Below are 17,531 nucleotides of genomic sequence, written 5' to 3'. Positions count from 1 at the left end.
TCCTGAAAGATCCATGTACAAGTTGGTGTGAGCTTTCGTCGCAAGCACAGGGCAGCTTCAAGGCCAAAATGAGGAGAATCCAAATCGAGATCAAATCGGGGTAGCGCACCAAAGATTTCCCAAAATTGACCCATCCCAGGACATACTTATAGGTACTTTTGCTCGTTGTCATGCAATCTCGGTGAAATATTCCAAGCTTTAGCTCTCTTTTAGGAAAGGAAAGCTGGGCTGGCGGAGCATATATCTTGGATAAGCTCACTCATCAACTTACAGGTCGAATACATTTTCTATACAACTGTGTATCAAAAAAAAAAAGAGGGTGTTGGTGTTGCTGGAAAGTACCACTGGATCCCCCCAATATACAATATGAAAATGCCAGAGAAGGGGGATGAATGCCCCTGTGTGTCGCGAATTTTTGTTAAGTGGGATGTGAACGATTGCCCATTTTCGAGCAAAGCATAATCAGCAAGCCCAAACATCAGCGCACACCAACCATACATTTCAAGATTCCAAGCTCACATACATTGAACCCCGGAAGGCACCGGAATATGCCGTGCCGCCGGTGGGTAGCCGCCGGCGGTGGAAATACACACGTGTCCGGGAGGGTTAGCCAGTTGTTATATCCTCTGCCACGTGGATGCGGGTGAGTGGGTGAGGCGTTTGAGCGGTATATATATAATTTTTCTCTCACACCTTCGTTCCATCACTGGAGAGAGCCGAGCCCACAGAAGCGTTTCTTCTCCTCCCAAGTCTCTCCTTTCTTCTTCCTCCTGTCTCTCCAAGAGTCCGAAAATTCTTTGCCTTGTGAATCGATTGCTCTGCTCGCCAAATTGCGCGATCGCCCGCCCGCCCGCCCGCCCACAATCGAGCCGAGCGAGCCCATTCCAATCCAATTGGCCGATCGATCGAGCGCAATCAATCCATCCATCGGGTTTTTTTGTGCTCTCCGCAAAGCTCTCTGCCCGGGAGCTACAGAGGGAGGGATGGTTTTCTTCCTCGTCGCGGCAGCTGCTCTGTACGCGCTTGCATTGACCCTGCTGCTGCCATGGATTTACCAGCGCGTGAGCCTGCGGCGGATCAACCTGCCGCCGGGATCGCTGGGCTGGCCTTTCCTGGGCGAAACACTGAGGCTCTACACGCAGTCTCCCAACGTCTTCTTCGCATCCAGGCACAAGAGGTAAATGTCCTCCCGGGAAAACACCAACGCAAAGAGCGAGAGACCATGATCCAAGAATCAAACCATTACAACACCCAAGCGCTTCTATACTCTGCTCATGCTCTTTCACTCTCCCTCTCGCCAAGCACACACTGTGCTTTTTCGTGCCATTGTTTTCTTGGCCTCTTTCTTCTTTTTTTTTGGTTGGGCGTGACTGACTCCTCTCGTCCGTGTTCTTGGCGTTTGTTCTTTTCTAGGTATGGTGAGATTTTCAAGACACACATCCTGGGCTGTCCCTCGGTGATGATCGCCAGCCCCGAGGCCGCCAAGTTCATCCTTGTCACGCACGCCCACCTCTTCAAGACCACATTCCCATCGAGCAAGGAGGGGATAATCGGGCCACACGCGCTCTTCTTTCACGATGGTGACTACCACCGCCGGCTCAAGCGCCTCATGCAGAGCTGCTTCTCTCCAGAGGCCATCCGAGGTCTCGTCCCGCACATCGAGGCTGTCTCCCTGGCCGCCCTGGATTTGTGGGAGTCGTCCCAACACCCGATCGACACCTTCCACGAGATGAAGAAGGTAACTCCACCAATTTACTCTCTCTTGCCATCAGCTACCTTGTCAAACTGCTACACTTATCTTCTTGTGATCTTTTGTGCTCACACCATTCATTGCTGGCCGCAGTATGCCTTTGACGTAGGAGTCCACCAGATATTTGGCGGGCAAGAGCGTGGGCTAGATCGAGGGGATCTCAAGCGTGCCTATCAAGCACTGGAGCGAGGATACAATTCATTTCCTATTGACATTGCCGGGACTCCATACAATACAGCCATGAAGGTGCTCTCTCTCTCCTCTCTCTCTCTCTCTGTCTGTGGGAAAATACCGTTAGAATATACTCCCGTCGTCCTCGAGCTCCCTTGCGTTGACAATGGTATAGTGCTGTCTACTTGTATGTCATAGTGGGTCTCTAGGAGAGAAGTCGTGCCTAGAGTGCTTCTTTAGTACTTTAGATTCCCCTTCTTCCCCCTTTATTTCTCTCTAGCTTTGCTTTTTCTCTGACTTTCTGAGGAGTTTTTTTTTGTTTCTGGTCCCGTCCAGGCAAGGAAGCACTTGAGCACGGTCGTGAGTCAGATCATCAAGGACAGGAGGCACCGACAAGAAGAGGCCCGCGGACACGATGGGGATTTGCACTACACAGACTTGCTCACCAGGCTCATGGACTCTAAGGACGGCATGAGCGACGAGCAGATCGGGGACAATGTGATTGGAGTTATCTTTGCGGCCCAGGACACCACCGCCAGTGTTCTAACGTGGCTCCTCAAGTACCTCAAGGAGAACCCCGTACTTTTGGACGCTGTCACGGTAAGCAATAGTCAAACGCCTCTTTTCTGTTCCACATTTTTGTGGATCTTCTTTTCTATCGTCTTCTTGTTGTAAGTTGTGTGACGACTAACTAGGCCATCTGGAACTCACTCGACGCTTTGGGCGTTTGTTTTTTTGTTCTTGTCGTCAACTTTTAGGAGCAGTTTTTTTATGTGTATATATCTGGCTGATCGCTCGAGCTGTTGCTTTTGCAGGCGGAGCAAGAGCGAATTCGAAGGTCGATAATTGATGGCGACAGAAGCTTATCGTGGTCGGATACCAGGAACATGCCATTGACTTCACGGGTTTGTATTGCACAAGTTTTTCTACCTCGACTTATTATAAGTCCGTGCAGGCGATTCAAGAGACCCTACGACTCGCTACCATACTCTCCTTCACTTTCCGAGAAGCCGTGGAAGACGTCCAATACAAAGGTATTTTACTTGTTAAACAAGTCTTGGTTCTTCTCCTCGAGCTTTGAAAGTTGACACTGTCAACTCTGGCTTGCGTGTGACAAATAGATTACATAATCCCCAAGGGCTGGAAAGTGATGCCGCTGTTCAGGATGCTCCACCACAGCCCAGACTTCTTCCCGGACCCATTCAAGTTTGATCCCTCCAGATTCGAGGAGCCGATCAAGCCCAACACGTTCATACCGTTCGGAAATGGCCTCCATTCATGCCCAGGCAACGAGCTGGCCAAGCTGGAAATACTCGTGCTTGTGCACCACCTTACCACCACATACAGGTTGGCCATCTCAGCCTTTTTATTTATCAAACAATGTGTGTGATCGTGTATGTGTACATACAGATGGGATTTTGCTGGAGCAACCGAAGGAGTGGAGTACAGACCATTCCCAGTGCCAAAGGCCGGGTTGCCCATCACCATTACACGCAAGTAAAACCCCCAAGAGTGAGTGAAAAAAATTCGAAATAAAACAACTCAATTCTTACAAAATTTTGAAAAACATTAAAAAAAACTAATGTAAAGAAAAAATATTTCATTCGAACAATTTGGACAAACCATTTGGTTCTAGACCTGTGGGTGGCATCCTTGAAACACAAACAGACGCAAAATGAAGTTCCGTTTTGAAAACTGTTTAGTAATCCACTTTGTTTCAGATATTATTCTTTAATTTAATATTTACTTTTTACAAAAGCTTGCAAGCAGTATATGGGTGCCGCCGAGAACATTAGTACACTAGTTTCACTTCACTCACAGCTCAGCCTATCTTCTTGAAGGTCGTCCCTAGTTCCTCTGTTTCGACATTGTCAAGTTATGCTCTCGGTATAGCTCTCACTTCTTTTATCATTTTCTTGCATCACGAAGAGAAAGAGAACCAGGTGACGTTTCAGATCAAATAGATCGGCTGACTGATATGGGTTTGTGCTGCAACTCTCTGACTTCTAGATCCTTTTTGACGCATTGATCTATGGTAGGCTGATCAGTCTTCACCTATTGCTGATAACTGAATGTTTGCCTGTGAATAGCACATATCAGGTAACCAATGTATGATATATAGGCACGTATTCCAAGGCGCCCTTATAAAAGAGCACATCAAGACTTTGCTTCTCCCCATCTAGTGCTAAAGCTTGCTATCTTTTCCAAATTGTTTGAGTTCGTCAAAAGGTACTGGTTATCGTTTAAGTGCTGGACATAAAGTTCATATACACTGCTCAAAACCAGCCTGCTTCTTTACATTGCTCTCGGATTGTTAGCGTCAGCCACCACCATGAGACATCCGCTCTTGGAGCACGCATTCCACTGGAATGCCTCCCTCTCAATCCTAACACTAGAATGCCACTGGAAAAGATGTGTTTAAACAGGTTGGCCATCTCAGAATCGTGTATGTATGCATACAGATGGGATTTTGCTGGAGCAACCGAAGAAGTGGAGTACAGACAAAGGCCGGGTTGCCCATCACCATTACATCGACGATTCTTACAATATTTTGATCACGAAGAAATGTAAAGATAGTTTGAACAAACTTGGATTTGAAATAAATAATAATAATAATAATAATAATAGTAATAATAAATTTTAAAAAATTAGTCTAAATTTATGGAGCTCAAAGAAACTGCAATCAATTCTATTGCATATTTTTCAGCTTGATCAAAGGTAACACAATGTTTTTTATAACAATAGAAGACACTACTGAAAAGCTAGCTCTGTTGGAACGCGAATGGTAAGCAAGCTGTTACGGAAAGACTCTCTAGCCTGCTTCACGTCAGCACTAGAGGGAAGCTTAAGTTTATTTTGCTTGAAGACGTTGCCGCTGGTCTTAACGATGAGTTCCGGCCCTGCACAGTCCACAATCACTTCAAGCCTGGACGTTCAACAAGCCAAAAGCTAACGCGAGAGTTCCAGAACTTCGACACGAAGAATGTGATCTAGCAGCTGAAGTCGAGTAAATGCCAAAGTTCTTTCAGCTACACCAAATGCCACAGTACAAGGCATGGAAGTTTCAACAACTCTCGACAAGCTCTTTATTCTAGTTCGTCTTCAGGATTCAGAGCCACTTCTACTTAAAGTCTACTGTCACAGGCTCCTCAATCATCAGTTGTGCAAGAGCAGATCCCCAATCTTGGGAAAAGTTCCCATAGGAAGTTTGATGGACTTCATCACCTTTGGCGGCCCCCTAGCATCATCAACGTACTTCCTAAGGACCAGATATTACCAGAAGGAGGTGACTGTACAACACAGGTCTAGGTTGAAGTACCAAACAAGTGGGAAGTCCCAGTGATGGCGTAGAGCATTTTCTCATGGATTGGCTGCTTTTATCTAGGATCTTCTGATGCCCAGATTATCCCATCTTCCTGCAAGGAGATAGGGTTCCGCTCCATTTCTTCTTTCGCGCTTGCTGCTGATGCTGTCCACGAGCTCTCTGCTGCTGTTCCTATAAATGAACATCGTTGATGAAAAGAAATACCTGTCAGCAGTTCCAAATGTACATCGGTCCCTTAAAAACAAAATAACTGTCAATCCATGAGCTTTGTCCCTCAAAACAAAAAAGGAAAGAAATTGCCTCATGCTAGCCATAAACGCTTGAATGAAAGGCAACCGGCGACAGCCACTCCACAGCCGATGGATAAGAAAAAAGATTTAAGACCATACCTCGAAGAACGCTTGTGAAAGAAGCCTTGCATCGAGCTCTGAAAGTGAAGCCCAGTCCGTGTTCCCGTATTTCTGGATGACAAACCAAGCCTTGTCCGTATCTCCTACGAACTTCGCAAGGTCTCCAAAGTTCTTCACCGCTGTAAAATAAATTCAAATAAAATACAACCCACCCACAAACCTCCTGCTTTCAATAGCTTTGAGACAGCGCTCTCCACGGCTTCTCTGGATGCGCGCCAGTTGATTTCGAACCTAACAAGAAAAAAAATATTAGAGCCTTACCTCGTGCTTCATCCGAGTCTCGCAAACAGTCAAAGTATTGCACTTGCCAGCGAGTCTAGAGAACATGGGAGGAGCAATGAGAGCTAGCTTGAGATCGCTAAAACCCAAAACCCTAGAGACAAACCCGAGAAAAGCAAGCGCGAGCGGCATCCACACAGCAAGCGCGAGTAGGAGTAGGTCACCTGAGAGAGCTTCTTGCCTTTGCTGCCGCTGCAAACCACTGACGGACGGAGTATGGAGAGTTTTTGTGGATGGTGATACTCCGTCTAGAGAACCATGTCCTCGGCCAAGTCTTTCGGGCGCTAGGTGACTCTGATTGTGCCGCCAGGTGCTTCCAGGGGCATCTCCTGGATCACATGCTCCAGTACTCCGAAATCGTGAGCGGCGACTCCCCCCATCCGCTGGGAAACCACTCGGGTTTGACGACATAGGCGACTACGGCTATCCAGACATGACCAAACTCGTGAAAAACGCCTCGCAGAATGTAATCCGCGGCTTGCGTGGAGAGCCACCCATACATCACCGCACAGAGGAAGAAACTCGCCTCGTGCACAACTTTTGCTGGAGTGCTGCCAAGAGGGAGCACGAATTGCAGGAGCAGGCGCGCCTGTTTGCCGCTGAGTGTTATACCAAGTTCTTTGTTCTGCGCCTCGCCGGTCTGGTCTGGGAGCAATCTCGATCATATGCTACACCGGGCGTGCCACATACTGGTGTCACCAGCGTTGAGTTGACGAGGTGCGCCAGGGGCCTTGAGTTGGCCCAGGAGGTGGCTGATGCCGGGGGGTTGCCGGAGTTCCCTCGTCACGGCGGTCTCGTCGCTTTCTACAACTTTGAGAAGAAACACGCTTACCAGCTGTTGCTAAACTGCCGCAAGCTCTTTGATAAAGATATGGCTTCGATCCTGCCTGGAGTGTTTTAACTTCGTTTCTTTTTGTGGCTTACAGGATATGACGAGCGCAAGCTATTGTGGTTGTCCTTCTAGAACCAGCAGTTCTACACTGTCGGTGTGCAAGTGCCCGGTAAGTCATTTTGCAGACAACGTTGTAATCTTAATTTTTTCTTGCGTACACTTATACAGGTCTCACGTCTCAGGGTCAAGTGCATGTTGCAAAAGATGAACAAGGCCGCGTGCGTGTTTCCACGGAGAAGGACGTGTTCCATCCCGAGAACATTGTGGTTCCTCGTTACGCCAACGTTGACGGTGCAATAGTCAATCTCCATGATGAGATTCTCACCATTCGTTTTCCCAAGGGAGCCGCTGCGCTCAAACGGACAGCTTCGACAGTGCCAATTGACGACCTCGACGAGACTGAGCTGAACAAGAGTATCGACCTTATGTTTTTGTTCTTTCTTCATCTACTAATAGTTTCCGGTTTTTCTCTCCAGAACCAACCCCTCAAGGCAACTTCTGCAGATGACGAGCATCACCACATTCTTCGTGTCGAAGTTCCAGGTATGTCCCTGAAGCCTTCCACGTTTCCTGAATAGCTTTTGCCGTGCAGGCTTGTCGCGAGAGAAGTGATTGTTGGACTGTGCAGGGCAGGAACTCATTGTTAATGCCAGCGGCAACGTTTTCAAGCAAAGGAAGTTTAAGCTTCCCTCCAGTGCTGACGTGAAGCAGGCTAGAGCGTCTTTCCTGAACGGCTTGCTTATCATTCGCGTTCCCAAGAGTGCAACGGAGCTAACTTTTCAGTAGCGCCTTTTATTTTATGGTGCCTGTTCTCTTGTCAAGAAAAAACAGAAAAAAGCGTTCCAATCTTATAGGTGTTCTTCACCCGTTTGATTGACGGCTTTTAAATAACGCTGATGCTCGCATTTTACTTTGTGATTGTTGTGGCAATCTTGGTTGTTGTTGATCAGAGTTTGGTTCCTGGTATGAATAGTTTTGCATTGCTTAAAATTCTTGCTGCTCCATACATCTCACGCGTGCGACACCTCCCTCCCACTCATGGCCAAGAACCAAGCCGGCATTTTCATCAAATTTGCAAAGCAACTGGGTCCAATTTACAGGCATTGGATTTATGATCTTTAGTCTCGGTTTTTATCAGGTAGAAAACCGATTGTCTTTGTAGCCTCCGCTAGGAGATTGGCGTCGCAAAATCCTGGACGTAAAATAAATCAGTGTAGAACCTTGTTGTTTTACTGCAGAGATAATCCCGATTATATCATTTTTTTAAAAAAAAAAAAGGAGAGAAAGAAAAGACATACTGATAAACGGACAGAAGCAAACAAAAAATACAAGCTACGATCGATCAAAAACTTTCGGCTCAAGACCCAGTACCGCACCGCATATCAGCCGAGGAGAGCAGGAAAACAAGACAATAAAGGAGAGGAGAAATGCAAATACTTACGCAACTCGCCACAAATTGACGAGGGCGACGATGGTGTTAAAATGGATGGCGCCCAGCGATGTCAGCACCGCGATCCAGCTCAAAACGCCGCCGCTCGTGAGCCGCGGCCGAAGAATTCATCCCAATCGCGCCCAAACAGAATTCTATCCGTGAGAAAGTTGTTAGCTGAAAGGTTTCGTCTATTCAAATTTTATTTCCAAAACATTTTATATATTAAGAAAGGGTAATTTACGGAGGCTTTTGAAATTTGAATAGACGAAGCCTTTCAGCTAACAAACAAGTAAGATGCTTTGAAAAATGCTACCCCGAGTCGTCCAAACATGGTTTCACATATATAAAAAGCTCCCCTTGGATAGACGGCCTGCAAATGGCGCTGATCATCGCAGTTTTCTTTGTGATTGTTGTGACAATCTTGATTTACTTGCAATGGCCCGCATGGAAGCTGTCGAAAATTCCTGCTGCTCCATACATCTCAGGTCTGGGACACCTCCCACTCATGGCCAAGTACCAAGCCGGCGTTTTCATCAAGCTTGCCAAGCAGCTGGGGCCAATTTACAGGTAAACAGATCTTGGATTTATGATCCAACTTAGCCTCAGTTCTCGGTTGCTATCAGGTTCCAGCTGGGCAGACAACCGATTGTCTTTGTAGCCTCAGCTGACCTCTGCCAGGAGATTGCCATACGGAAGTTCAAGGTGTTCCCAAACCGTGTCATCCTTCCTTACATGAAGGAGAGCTGGATCCACTTACACGGGCTGTTCATGACAAAGTAAGACTTTGCCTTGCAAATATTCGTAATACTAGTGTCCTTCTGAAGGGCTCCTGATTGGGCGAGGATGAGGAACATACTCCTCCCCACGTTCCACACGGAGAAGCTCTCTGCGTACGTGCCGCTCATGGAGCGAGTGATGGGCCAAGTGGTGGAGATCCTGGACAAGCACGCAAACGCCGGGGAGGATGTCAACATGACCCAGCTCCTCCAGAGGATGGCCCTGGACGTGATCGGGGAGAGCGCATTTGGCACCGGCTTCAAGCTCGTCAAGCCCTCTTGGGCTGATGGTCGCAGCGAGGACAAGGACATGGTGAATGCGGTACTCAATTCGCTCGATACGTTGACGATGAGCGAGAAGGCCCCGGTGAGCACCTTCGCGGGGCTCTTCTTTCCCTTCCTCCAGCACCCGATCCGCGAGATCATGAAGAGGATCCCGGGGACCGGCGACTGGAACCAGTACACGGGGAATCTGCTGCTCGAGGCCCAGATGAGGGCGCTGCTGGAGCGGAGGGAGGCCGAGATGCGGGACGGAGTTGTTAGGAGCGATGCGCTGTCGCTGCTGCTGGACGCGCGGGCCAAGAGCCAGGAGATGCGCGAGCTGTTGACCGACGAGCGGGTGCTGGCGCTGGCTTACGAGCTCATGATGGCCGGCTCGGAGTCAACTGGCACCAATCTCTGCTACACGCTCTACTTCATCGCCGCGCACCCCGAGGTGGCGTCAAAGATGGTCAAGGAGATTGACGAGCTCGCGCCACTGGGGTCAACGGTGGCCTTCGAGGACGTGGACAAGTTCAAGTACGTTGACCAGGTCAGTGCTCGCGAATCTTTCTCCCTCTTCAGAGTGTCAATGATCAACAGGTGATCAAAGAATCCATGAGGATGATCACGTTCTCCCCAGTTGTTGCTCGCGAGGCGATGGAGGATATCAAGGTGGTAGGCTACCACATTCCAAAGGTAACATCCCTCTCTCTTTCTTGTAGAGATAGCCAAACTTTCTTCTACCAGGGAACTTGGGTTTGGCTGGTGATCAATGCGCTCGCCCAAGACGAGGAGGATTTCCCGGAGCCGCATCTCTTCCGCCCGGAGCGCTTCGATCCCGACTGCGCCGAGGCCAAGAAGCGCCACCCGTACGCTCACTCCCCCTTTGGAATCGGGCCCCGGATGTGCATCGGCTACAAGTTGGCCTACCTGGAGATGAAGCTGGCCTTGATCCACTTCTACCAGCGCTACACGTTTGAGCACTCGCCGGCCATGGAGAACCCCCTGGCCGTCCGCCTGAGCATTGTCGTACGCCCCATCCACGGCGTGAAGCTCCGCGTACGGAAGCGCGGGATATGCTGAGAGCATCATTCCCGGGCACGAGCTCGTTTGCAAAGCTCGAATGTAACGTGTTCTTTGGCAATCTATGCGAGCACCGCGACGGCTACACGCGCGCCACGTGTTTACCGATACTTCCCACGTGGAGCGACCGCGGTGCGCAGAGATCTGCGGCTGCATTTGTGAGGCGTGGGGCCGCGAGATCTGTCACCTAGTGGCAGCATCGCAGCCCTAGGATTGGCAAATCGACGGTGGCGGGCGGGCATTTGGTGCTGCCAATGGGGGAGTGTGTGGGGAGCACTCGATTCATGGCGGCGGCCGCGGCTCACGCCAAGGGCGGCGATGGCGATGGCGATGGCGATGGCGGCGCCGGGAGCGATGCATGCAATTCGCTGCACAGGCGGGTGGATCCGCCGGCGAGCGGCGGCGTTTTGAGCTGGATCGCGGTGCTCATATGGCTGGGCGCCATCCATTTTAACACCATCGTCGGCCTCGTCGTTCTTGCCAATTTGCGGCGAGCCTGGGCCATTGCGTAAGCATTTGCATTTCTCCTCTTCTTTTTCGTTTTCCCGCTCTTCTCGGTTTATGGGCGCTCTTCTTTCTTGATCCAGGGTCATGGGCTTGTATTTGCTGCTCATGGTTCTTCCGGCCCATCACGAGAGCCCTTTGGGTCGCAAGGTCGCGACGTAAGTAGCGATTTTTATTTTTTTTTGATCGATCCTTGCTTACAAAAAGCTTGGATTTTTTTCTTTTTTTTTTGTTGCTTCGATCGTGTAGGTTTATCTGCAAGTATGCACCGAAGCATTTTCCTATCAGGCTCCATGTTGATGATATAAAATCCTTCGACTTGAGCAAGGCATATGGTATTCTCTCTCTCTATGTTTTTTTTTTTTGGAATGACAGATAAATGCTTGAACAGTGTTCGCGGTGGAGCCACACTCCATCCTCCCTATCGGGATTATCTCGCTCTGCCACTACACTGGCTACATGCCTTTTACGAAAATCCGAGCGTTGGCCAGCAGTGCTGTGCGTAAAAGCGTTTTGAATTTTTTGAAGATTTTTTCTAAGTTTGCGCTGATTTGTTTTGCCGTGACACGTCCAGGTGTTTGCAACTCCAATCCTGCGTCACATCTGGACGTGGCTTGGTCTCGTTCCTGCCTCGCGAAAAACCTTTGGCAAGCTTTTGAACGATGGCTACTCTTGTATTGTCGTGCCTGGAGGTGTCCAAGAGTGCCTCTACATGGAGCATGGACACGAGGTTTGTGCCACATCGTCATCTCCTTTTCATGACTGCTTTGGATTTCTCTTATCTGTTTTCCAGGTAGTTTTCTTGAAGAAAAGATTTGGATTTGTGCGGGTGGCCATCGAGACTGGTGCTCCATTAGTTCCGGTGTTTTGTTTCGGCCAGGTATGAAAGAACTTCTCAAAGATTTTTTTTCTTTCTAGCACCACCCGTCTTTTTTTCTTACAGACTGAAGCTTACAAGTGGTGGAAGCCGAAAGGAGAGCTCTACGCCAAGCTCTCAAGAGCTATCGGGTTTACCCCTCTCGTCTTCTGGGGAATGTATGGGTACGTTGATCTCTCTTTTCTTTTTTCTTGTAGCTTACTCGATGATCGTGCAGGAGTCCTGTTCCATGCCAGCAGGAGATGTACGTAGCTGTAGGCAATCCGATCGAGGTGACCAAAACCTCGCAGCCATCCAGAGAGGAGGTATGATCCACGAAGTTTGCATTTGTAGCACAACGGGAATGGAATGCAGGTGGCTAATGTTCTGGAGAAATTCATAGTCGCGCTTCAAGAGCTATTTGAAAAACACAAGGCGGCAGCAGGATACAAAGACACCATGCTTCACGTGTATTAGGCAGCGGCGGTGGAGAAGGGTTTGTATTTTGTTGCTCCTCCAATCTTGGAGCGTAATTTCGCATAATCTGCGCAGTGATCCTCGAGTTTCTAGAGTCCCACAAGCACTGCCGGAGTTACTCATGTATAAAGAAATTTTTCAGTGCCTGTTTGGACAAAAGCCTGTTCTGCTCTATTGGAGTCACGCCCATAAGCTTGTGATGACAACGAAGACGAGCAAAGCCAGAGCAAAGCAGCCGGCTACTAGAGTTCCAAACGCCTGCAAAGAAACCAAAAACGCAAGGTGGAGTTCTTAGAAATCCCAGAACAAAACGCACCTTTTCCCTCGATTCGAAGTGGAGCGTGCTTGTAAACCAGTTGAGACACTTGTCCACGAGCGGGGCCAGAGCCAGAGCGCTGGAATGGAAAGCAATTTAGATTTGAGAGCGACGCGAAACTTACGCTGCAGCACGCAAAAGTTTCGTCACTTGACTGCCTGCCCACACCATCGCAAAGAGCTTCACAAACCTGTGATACATGTAACAAAGCTCGAACTCTCGCGATCAAAACGAGTGGAAAGTACACACGGACAAACCTTTGAGCAGCAGCGGCATGGCCAAGGCCTCCTGGTGATGGAGCCACATAGAACCTGTGAAAAAATACCAGTTTTCATCGATCACTATCTGTAAGGTGTTGGCTATGGCGGCCAGGTGGTCGTTTACCAGAAGAAGAGAAACGTTCCTAGGTAGTACATGGTGTTGAAAACGCCGTAAGAAAGTATCCCAGCGGTTCCATATCTCCTCAGTTGGCTCTTGAGGCTGCGTTGTTAAGATGGAATGGAATCACTCACTTTCAACAGAAGCACCGATCGAATGGACGTTGGCCTACTCGTCATTTCGTGAGAGGATTGATGCTAGCAAGCTCTTGGGCGATCCAAAATTCTCACCTCCGCCTGGCAACTAGGTAGAGCGTGAAGTTTTAGAGAAGAAACATGGAGAAGAAGAAACCTGGTTTTCTTGGACGTGTGTGCTGGGAGGAACATCCGGCTGCTCACTCGCAGCACTCAACCCACGAATCCGGAAGCGCTGGCGTGAGAGCACACGCGTTTTCTCCTGTGGAAGAAGAGGACCAACATTGCGAGCAGGCACAAACGAGACCGCCATGCTGGCGCAGGCCTCAAGCGCCATAGATAACCTAGACAAAGAATCCCTTTTACGTAGAATGATCAAGGCGATCGATGATTTTGTTAGGCTTTCTTGTTTCTCGCGACTTCGAAGTAACACCTTCTGAAAAGAGCCTCTTGCAACACCACGGTTCTTCGTATCCCTTTCCAGAAAACAAAAGCGAGAGATCGTTTGATCTCATGACGTAGTTCCTCTAGCAGTTAGCGAGCATGTTGGCGAGCAACACGTATGGAGCTCGATTATGTGGTTTCGGCTCGAGCACAAGGCCAGCTCCTGCGGCATGGCCACCGTGGCTTACACAGGCACCGACTAGATTCATCCCCGTAGAGCTGTCCGGCTCAAACGGCCTCACCTCAACCAGCTCCTCGGCCTCTTCCAATCGCCCTTGTCCAGCGTCGCTTGCATGCCAAAGTCCTCAGGGATCCGGCCGAGGAACTCCAAGCCGCCGTCGAGCAGGCCTACGTGACTGTAAGCGCAGCTGGTGAGCGTCACGCTGTCTGGATGCACTATCTGTAGCACCATCTCGGGAAGAAGCTCGAGGAAGACTTTGTTGCCGTGGCCGTGGTGAGAGTGGCCGCCACCAATGCGTTCCAGGAGACCACGTCTCGCTCCTCCATGCTGTCAAACACATGAGCTTCGTCCATGCAAGAGCAATAGGTACTATATGTTCACGAGCGCGGTTGCTAGGATTTAGCTCGAGCTTCGTATTGGAGAGAATGCTCGAGTGGAGAATCCTGCCCTGGGGAAGAGCCGAGAGAGTAGCACACGCGTCCAACGCGCTCACAAAAGTCGCGGCGTCCTTCCAAGTCCATGAGCCAGAAGAGCTCCAGCGACGCTCTCGCTTGACCGCTGTGAGCATAGGCGGCGATCAATGCACTGCACGCTGCAATATCTCTTTCAGGCGTTCTCTGGAATAAGTTCCTCACCTCGTCTTGGAACTCGGGCTTCGAAGCGAACTTGGCCGCCAGCGACGTCCAGGAGATGACGTCGTGCTGCGGCATTTGAGCGAAGAGCTTGCGAGCTCTATCCAGACCAGCAGCGCTTGGAGAATCGAGTTCCACGACACGATGTTACGCTGCGTCATCTCCCGGAAGAACACTTGGACGGCACGCACGGCATCACCATTCCTGGAATATCCCAACACCATGGTAGTCCAAGTCACGACGTTGTACTGTGGCATCCTTTCTAGTAACGTAGCCGCGGCCTTCATTTCTCCAGCCCTCGTGTGAGACAGCGCCAGAAAAGTTACTTTGGAATCGTTTTGAGCGAGCGCTTCGATCAAGAAGTTGGAAGCCGTGACAACTGTGTTGAGGCATCCTATACGCCGAAGGAAAAGCCACCTATCTGTTGAGCGTCCCAAGAAACGCAATTCTTCTCTGGCATCTTCGAACGCATCCTTCACATCTTGCACCATCCCATTTGCCGCAAGTGCCGAAAGAAAAGCTGTCAGTGATCATATCTCAGCGACTCTCAAAAACTTTCTTTGCTCTGTTGGGAATCCCAGCCTGACAGAAAGCCTGGATCATCGCGGTTACGCTAACGGAACAGTGCCGAGGCATTCTCTCGTAAACGGCTGCTGCATCGCCGACATGACCAGCTCGGGCATACGCTTGGATGGCAGCGGCCCGAGCGAAAGAATCCTTCTCAAGTTCCCAAGAAGGTCGCGAACCGTTCCAAGTGTTGAATCCAAGTCACCGTCTTGAGAGTAGCCCTTGAGAATCGAGTTCCAGGAGACGAGCGTTCTAGTGGGCTGCCTGTAGAGCACCACCGCCGCTTCAAACACATGCCCGTTTTGGGCATAAGCCGTGACGAGAGCGTTCCAGCCACATCAAACAGTAACTTTGCTCCCTCGACGTGACTGGCGGAACAGTAGACAGCAATAATAGTGGTCCAAGATACTACGTTCTTCTCCGGCATTGCATCAAACACTTGCCACGCATCGGGGATATGCCCGTTCTGGGCAAATGCCGCGACCATGATGTTTCCAGAGAAAACGCTGTCGGGAGTGGAGAGCATCAAACACGGCCGGGGCCTCCTCGATTTCGCAGCAGCCGCCGTACATCTGCACCAGAAGACTGGCAGGGGGAAGGTTTCGATCGTACCCTTGGGCTCCAGAGTCTGGGCTTGTCGGTTTGGAGGTGCCTGGAGAGGATGCGAGCGCGCAGACGCCGGACCCATCCCGTGACCACCACCATCCACAGCACATCTTTGCGTGACTTGATCAACTTGTGGCGAGAAAAGAGGGGATGGGAAGCTTTGCTCCAAGTTGCCCCGAACTGACTGCTGCGATGCGAGGGAGGAAGAAAGTACAAAGTCAACACCAAATTGCGTTGGCGGATGATGCCCTCCAGGGAATACCTGTCATCCACTAGGTATCGGAATGATAGTGTTCTTCTACGCTCGTGTGTGCACTCACTTAAAGGCAAAGGGGGGACGAAGCTAGAAACGAAGAAGCGAAATGAGCTCTTCTTTCTCAGTGGTGTCAAAAAAAAATGGGTGTGATGTGATTCACCCATTCCCCTCGATCGATCGGTTGTCATCGCCTTTCCAGAATACTTGATGCCGGAATCTCGCAGTATCCGTAGATCCAATCGCCAAAATCCCGTCCCATCGCGGACAGCTTGTAGTGGAGGACTCAGAGCTCCCCCAACTTGCAGTGACGTTGCGCGCGTTGACATCACCACACCCACGCACACCGTTGACCACAGGCTTTGACTAGAGTGGACTGAGGGAGATTTGAGGCTATAGGCAAGGCGACCACGTCGGCACTCGGTCGGCCTGTCTGAGCGGCGATGATGACGAGAGCGTAAGCTCTAGACAGTGGCCGGGCTTGTTTTTGCTTAGCTCCAGCCGACCAAATCGCCACCCCAAATCCGGCCTTTTGTTTAATCCAGTCCACGGCCGGAGTGCCGAGGAATATACCGCGCTGCACCAATTTGTCCACTAGGCAGGGTATATGCCGCCACTGTGCGTTCTTCCTCAAGAACACAGTCTTGAGCTACATGATGATCGAAGGAGAGAGCGTCGCGGAGAATAGAATTCACATTTGTAATTGCCATTTGCAAACCCGAGGAGGAGGAGGAGGAGGAGGAGCTAGATTTGATCTAGCTCGATCGACTGACATACTGATCAGTGATTTGATTACTATATGCTTGCTTATTCTCTTCTGTTTTTTTGTTCTGCTTGATGGCCTCTTACTCTTTTCTTTGTACAGACTGCTGCTAAGCTCTATTTAATGTGGTGCTTGATCGAGCCTGTGAAGAAATCGTTTTGTTCTGGGCCGTGATCTCAAGGATTGTGACCGTGGCTGCGAGGAGGGTGAATCGCGGCCGGTGTGTAATCTATGTGGAACAGGTCCTCGGTGTTGTCGTGCTTGGACGAGCTCTTGGTGGATGAGCTCGTGCTTGGTACTGCTGATCCAGCGGCGTCTCTTTCCTTCACAGTTCTGGCAACCTTTGCTTGAGCTTCCGGTGCTGCTTGCGACTTGCTCGTCGCCGGGTGATCTGCAAACTGCGCTGGAGAATCTAGCATCTGCAAGCAAGAATGAATCATATGAGAGAAAAGCCCAGTGTGATCAAACATTGTATTGAAAGCACCTTCCGAGACCAACGGATTTTGGGACGAGAAGCAAGCTGGTGCGCCAGCTGATGATCCAGTGCGGTATCTATATCTGCGACATTGCGGTCGCCATCTAAGAAAGATCAAGTACCAAGTGGATGCAAATCATAGAAATATATATCGCGAAATCAAGCTAAACAAACCTCTTGTTTGCTCCTTCTTGGTAGTGGTATCACCCTCGCAAACAGCCCCGCCAGGGAGCAGGAGTAGAACAAAGGCCGCTGCGGCAAGCACCGCGAGCATCCACAAGCTTGCCATTCTCGAGAATCTCTTTCTTGGAAGAAGAGGGTCTTTGTGTGGAGATGGTGGAGAGAGCGCAAGAGCGAGAGCGAGCGAACGGCGAAGTGCGGTGTGAGGAACCGGGTTGCTGCCTGGATCGAAAGCACTTATATATACTACATGATATGATACTATATAACAATACATAATACTATTATATCGTGTATATGATATCACTGTGATCACTGTGTCACGTTGTGTGTGAGTGTCCCACAGCACCAAGCGAAGCGCTTCTTTTACCACCGTGTTTCCGCAA

At 49.8% G+C, this 17,531-nt stretch overlaps 6 protein-coding genes across 11 annotated transcripts; 3 read left to right on the top strand and 3 right to left on the bottom strand.

Moving 5' to 3' along the window:
* The first annotated feature begins 863 nt into the window (after positions 1–863).
* LOC9640444 (abscisic acid 8'-hydroxylase 3) lies at positions 864–3,502 on the top strand. Of its 2 annotated transcripts, XM_002972011.2 has the most exons (8): positions 864–1,177; positions 1,414–1,738; positions 1,844–1,996; positions 2,258–2,521; positions 2,737–2,826; positions 2,877–2,955; positions 3,043–3,268; positions 3,332–3,502. In XM_002972011.2, the coding sequence occupies exons 1-8, from the start codon at positions 984–986 to the stop codon at positions 3,420–3,422; spliced, it is 1,422 nt and encodes a 473-aa protein (XP_002972057.1). In that variant the 5' UTR covers positions 864–983; the 3' UTR covers positions 3,423–3,502. The 2 variants fall into 2 exon arrangements, with proteins under 2 accessions (XP_002972057.1, XP_024532827.1); XM_024677059.1 differs by having other exon boundaries at positions 1,414–1,996.
* A 5,119-nt stretch (positions 3,503–8,621) lies between these two features.
* Positions 8,622–10,464, top strand: LOC9640698 (cytochrome P450 711A1). Of its 2 annotated transcripts, XM_002972009.2 has the most exons (5): positions 8,622–8,826; positions 8,883–9,035; positions 9,084–9,846; positions 9,897–9,992; positions 10,044–10,464. In XM_002972009.2, the coding sequence occupies exons 1-5, from the start codon at positions 8,636–8,638 to the stop codon at positions 10,377–10,379; spliced, it is 1,539 nt and encodes a 512-aa protein (XP_002972055.1). In that variant the 5' UTR covers positions 8,622–8,635; the 3' UTR covers positions 10,380–10,464. The 2 variants fall into 2 exon arrangements, with proteins under 2 accessions (XP_002972055.1, XP_024532645.1); XM_024676877.1 differs by having other exon boundaries at positions 9,897–10,464.
* A 123-nt stretch (positions 10,465–10,587) lies between these two features.
* LOC9640443 (diacylglycerol O-acyltransferase 2) lies at positions 10,588–12,388 on the top strand. Of its 2 annotated transcripts, XM_024676860.1 has the most exons (10): positions 10,588–10,887; positions 10,967–11,041; positions 11,133–11,218; positions 11,275–11,381; positions 11,458–11,613; positions 11,677–11,763; positions 11,827–11,924; positions 11,978–12,065; positions 12,115–12,235; positions 12,292–12,388. In XM_024676860.1, exons 1-9 carry the CDS (start codon positions 10,634–10,636, stop codon positions 12,214–12,216), a joined length of 1,053 nt encoding a protein of 350 aa, XP_024532628.1. In that variant the 5' UTR covers positions 10,588–10,633; the 3' UTR covers positions 12,217–12,235; positions 12,292–12,388. The 2 variants fall into 2 exon arrangements, with proteins under 2 accessions (XP_024532628.1, XP_002972054.2); XM_002972008.2 differs by having other exon boundaries at positions 12,115–12,375.
* Positions 12,307–13,760, bottom strand: LOC9640442. 3 transcript variants are annotated; one of them, XM_024676863.1, is made up of 7 exons: positions 13,202–13,760; positions 13,083–13,153; positions 12,917–13,012; positions 12,790–12,843; positions 12,657–12,722; positions 12,533–12,611; positions 12,332–12,474 (listed from the first exon to the last, which is right to left on the bottom strand). In XM_024676863.1, exons 1-7 carry the CDS (start codon positions 13,379–13,381, stop codon positions 12,397–12,399), a joined length of 624 nt encoding a protein of 207 aa, XP_024532631.1. In that variant the 5' UTR covers positions 13,382–13,760; the 3' UTR covers positions 12,332–12,396. The 3 variants fall into 3 exon arrangements, with proteins under 3 accessions (XP_024532630.1, XP_024532629.1, XP_024532631.1); XM_024676862.1 differs by having other exon boundaries at positions 12,307–12,474; positions 12,657–12,843; positions 13,202–13,748; XM_024676861.1 differs by having other exon boundaries at positions 12,307–12,474; positions 12,533–12,843; positions 13,202–13,408.
* On the bottom strand, positions 13,727–14,792 carry LOC112346967 (pentatricopeptide repeat-containing protein At2g35030, mitochondrial-like). Its single transcript, XM_024677014.1, has 3 exons — positions 14,412–14,792; positions 14,146–14,370; positions 13,727–13,996 (listed from the first exon to the last, which is right to left on the bottom strand). The coding sequence occupies exons 1-3, from the start codon at positions 14,790–14,792 to the stop codon at positions 13,727–13,729; spliced, it is 876 nt and encodes a 291-aa protein (XP_024532782.1).
* Positions 14,793–16,407: 1,615 nt separating this feature from the next.
* LOC9640697 lies at positions 16,408–17,496 on the bottom strand. Its single transcript, XM_002971807.2, has 3 exons — positions 17,140–17,496; positions 16,975–17,069; positions 16,408–16,909 (listed from the first exon to the last, which is right to left on the bottom strand). The coding sequence occupies exons 1-3, from the start codon at positions 17,420–17,422 to the stop codon at positions 16,667–16,669; spliced, it is 621 nt and encodes a 206-aa protein (XP_002971853.2). The 5' UTR covers positions 17,423–17,496; the 3' UTR covers positions 16,408–16,666.
* Between the last annotated feature and the right edge of the window lie 35 nt (positions 17,497–17,531).

Source organism: Selaginella moellendorffii, unplaced genomic scaffold (assembly GCF_000143415.4).
Source record: "Selaginella moellendorffii unplaced genomic scaffold, v1.0 SELMOscaffold_18, whole genome shotgun sequence".
Taxonomy (NCBI): Eukaryota; Viridiplantae; Streptophyta; class Lycopodiopsida; order Selaginellales; family Selaginellaceae; genus Selaginella; species Selaginella moellendorffii.
Note: the sequence above shows the minus strand (reverse complement) of the source record. Positions and strands in the feature narration are given on the sequence as shown.

What these genes read in the sequence shown, in the direction of transcription:
- LOC9640443 (XM_024676860.1), top strand. Translation starts at nt 10,634, where the DNA reads ATGGGGGAGTGTGTGGGGAGCACTCGATTCATGGCGGCGGCCGCGGCT. An exon ending in TTGGGTCGCAAGGTCGCGAC is followed by an intron (nt 11,042 to 11,132) that starts GTAAGTAGCGAT and finishes TCGATCGTGTAG; the next exon opens with GTTTATCTGCAAGTATGCAC. An exon ending in CGACTTGAGCAAGGCATATG is followed by an intron (nt 11,219 to 11,274) that starts GTATTCTCTCTC and finishes ATGCTTGAACAG; the next exon opens with TGTTCGCGGTGGAGCCACAC.
- LOC9640697 (XM_002971807.2), bottom strand. Translation starts at nt 17,422, where the DNA reads ATGTATTGTTATATAGTATCATATCATGTAGTATATATAAGTGCTTTC. An exon ending in CAAGAAGGAGCAAACAAGAG is followed by an intron (nt 17,070 to 17,139) that starts GTTTGTTTAGCT and finishes GATCTTTCTTAG; the next exon opens with ATGGCGACCGCAATGTCGCA. An exon ending in AAATCCGTTGGTCTCGGAAG is followed by an intron (nt 16,910 to 16,974) that starts GTGCTTTCAATA and finishes TCTTGCTTGCAG; the next exon opens with ATGCTAGATTCTCCAGCGCA.
- LOC9640444 (XM_024677059.1), top strand. Translation starts at nt 984, where the DNA reads ATGGTTTTCTTCCTCGTCGCGGCAGCTGCTCTGTACGCGCTTGCATTG. An exon ending in CATACAATACAGCCATGAAG is followed by an intron (nt 1,997 to 2,257) that starts GTGCTCTCTCTC and finishes GGTCCCGTCCAG; the next exon opens with GCAAGGAAGCACTTGAGCAC. An exon ending in GGAAGACGTCCAATACAAAG is followed by an intron (nt 2,956 to 3,042) that starts GTATTTTACTTG and finishes TGTGACAAATAG; the next exon opens with ATTACATAATCCCCAAGGGC.
- LOC9640442 (XM_024676861.1), bottom strand. Translation starts at nt 13,381, where the DNA reads ATGGCGCTTGAGGCCTGCGCCAGCATGGCGGTCTCGTTTGTGCCTGCT. An exon ending in CACACGTCCAAGAAAACCAG is followed by an intron (nt 13,154 to 13,201) that starts GTTTCTTCTTCT and finishes CGCTCTACCTAG; the next exon opens with TTGCCAGGCGGAGGTGAGAA. An exon ending in ATCCTCTCACGAAATGACGA is followed by an intron (nt 13,013 to 13,082) that starts GTAGGCCAACGT and finishes TTAACAACGCAG; the next exon opens with CCTCAAGAGCCAACTGAGGA.
- LOC9640698 (XM_024676877.1), top strand. Translation starts at nt 8,636, where the DNA reads ATGGCGCTGATCATCGCAGTTTTCTTTGTGATTGTTGTGACAATCTTG. An exon ending in CAGCTGGGGCCAATTTACAG is followed by an intron (nt 8,827 to 8,882) that starts GTAAACAGATCT and finishes GGTTGCTATCAG; the next exon opens with GTTCCAGCTGGGCAGACAAC. An exon ending in CACGGGCTGTTCATGACAAA is followed by an intron (nt 9,036 to 9,083) that starts GTAAGACTTTGC and finishes GTCCTTCTGAAG; the next exon opens with GGCTCCTGATTGGGCGAGGA.
- LOC112346967 (XM_024677014.1), bottom strand. Translation starts at nt 14,792, where the DNA reads ATGGTGCAAGATGTGAAGGATGCGTTCGAAGATGCCAGAGAAGAATTG. An exon ending in CGATTCTCCAAGCGCTGCTG is followed by an intron (nt 14,371 to 14,411) that starts GTCTGGATAGAG and finishes CAAATGCCGCAG; the next exon opens with CACGACGTCATCTCCTGGAC. An exon ending in TTTGTGAGCGCGTTGGACGC is followed by an intron (nt 13,997 to 14,145) that starts GTGTGCTACTCT and finishes TGTGTTTGACAG; the next exon opens with CATGGAGGAGCGAGACGTGG.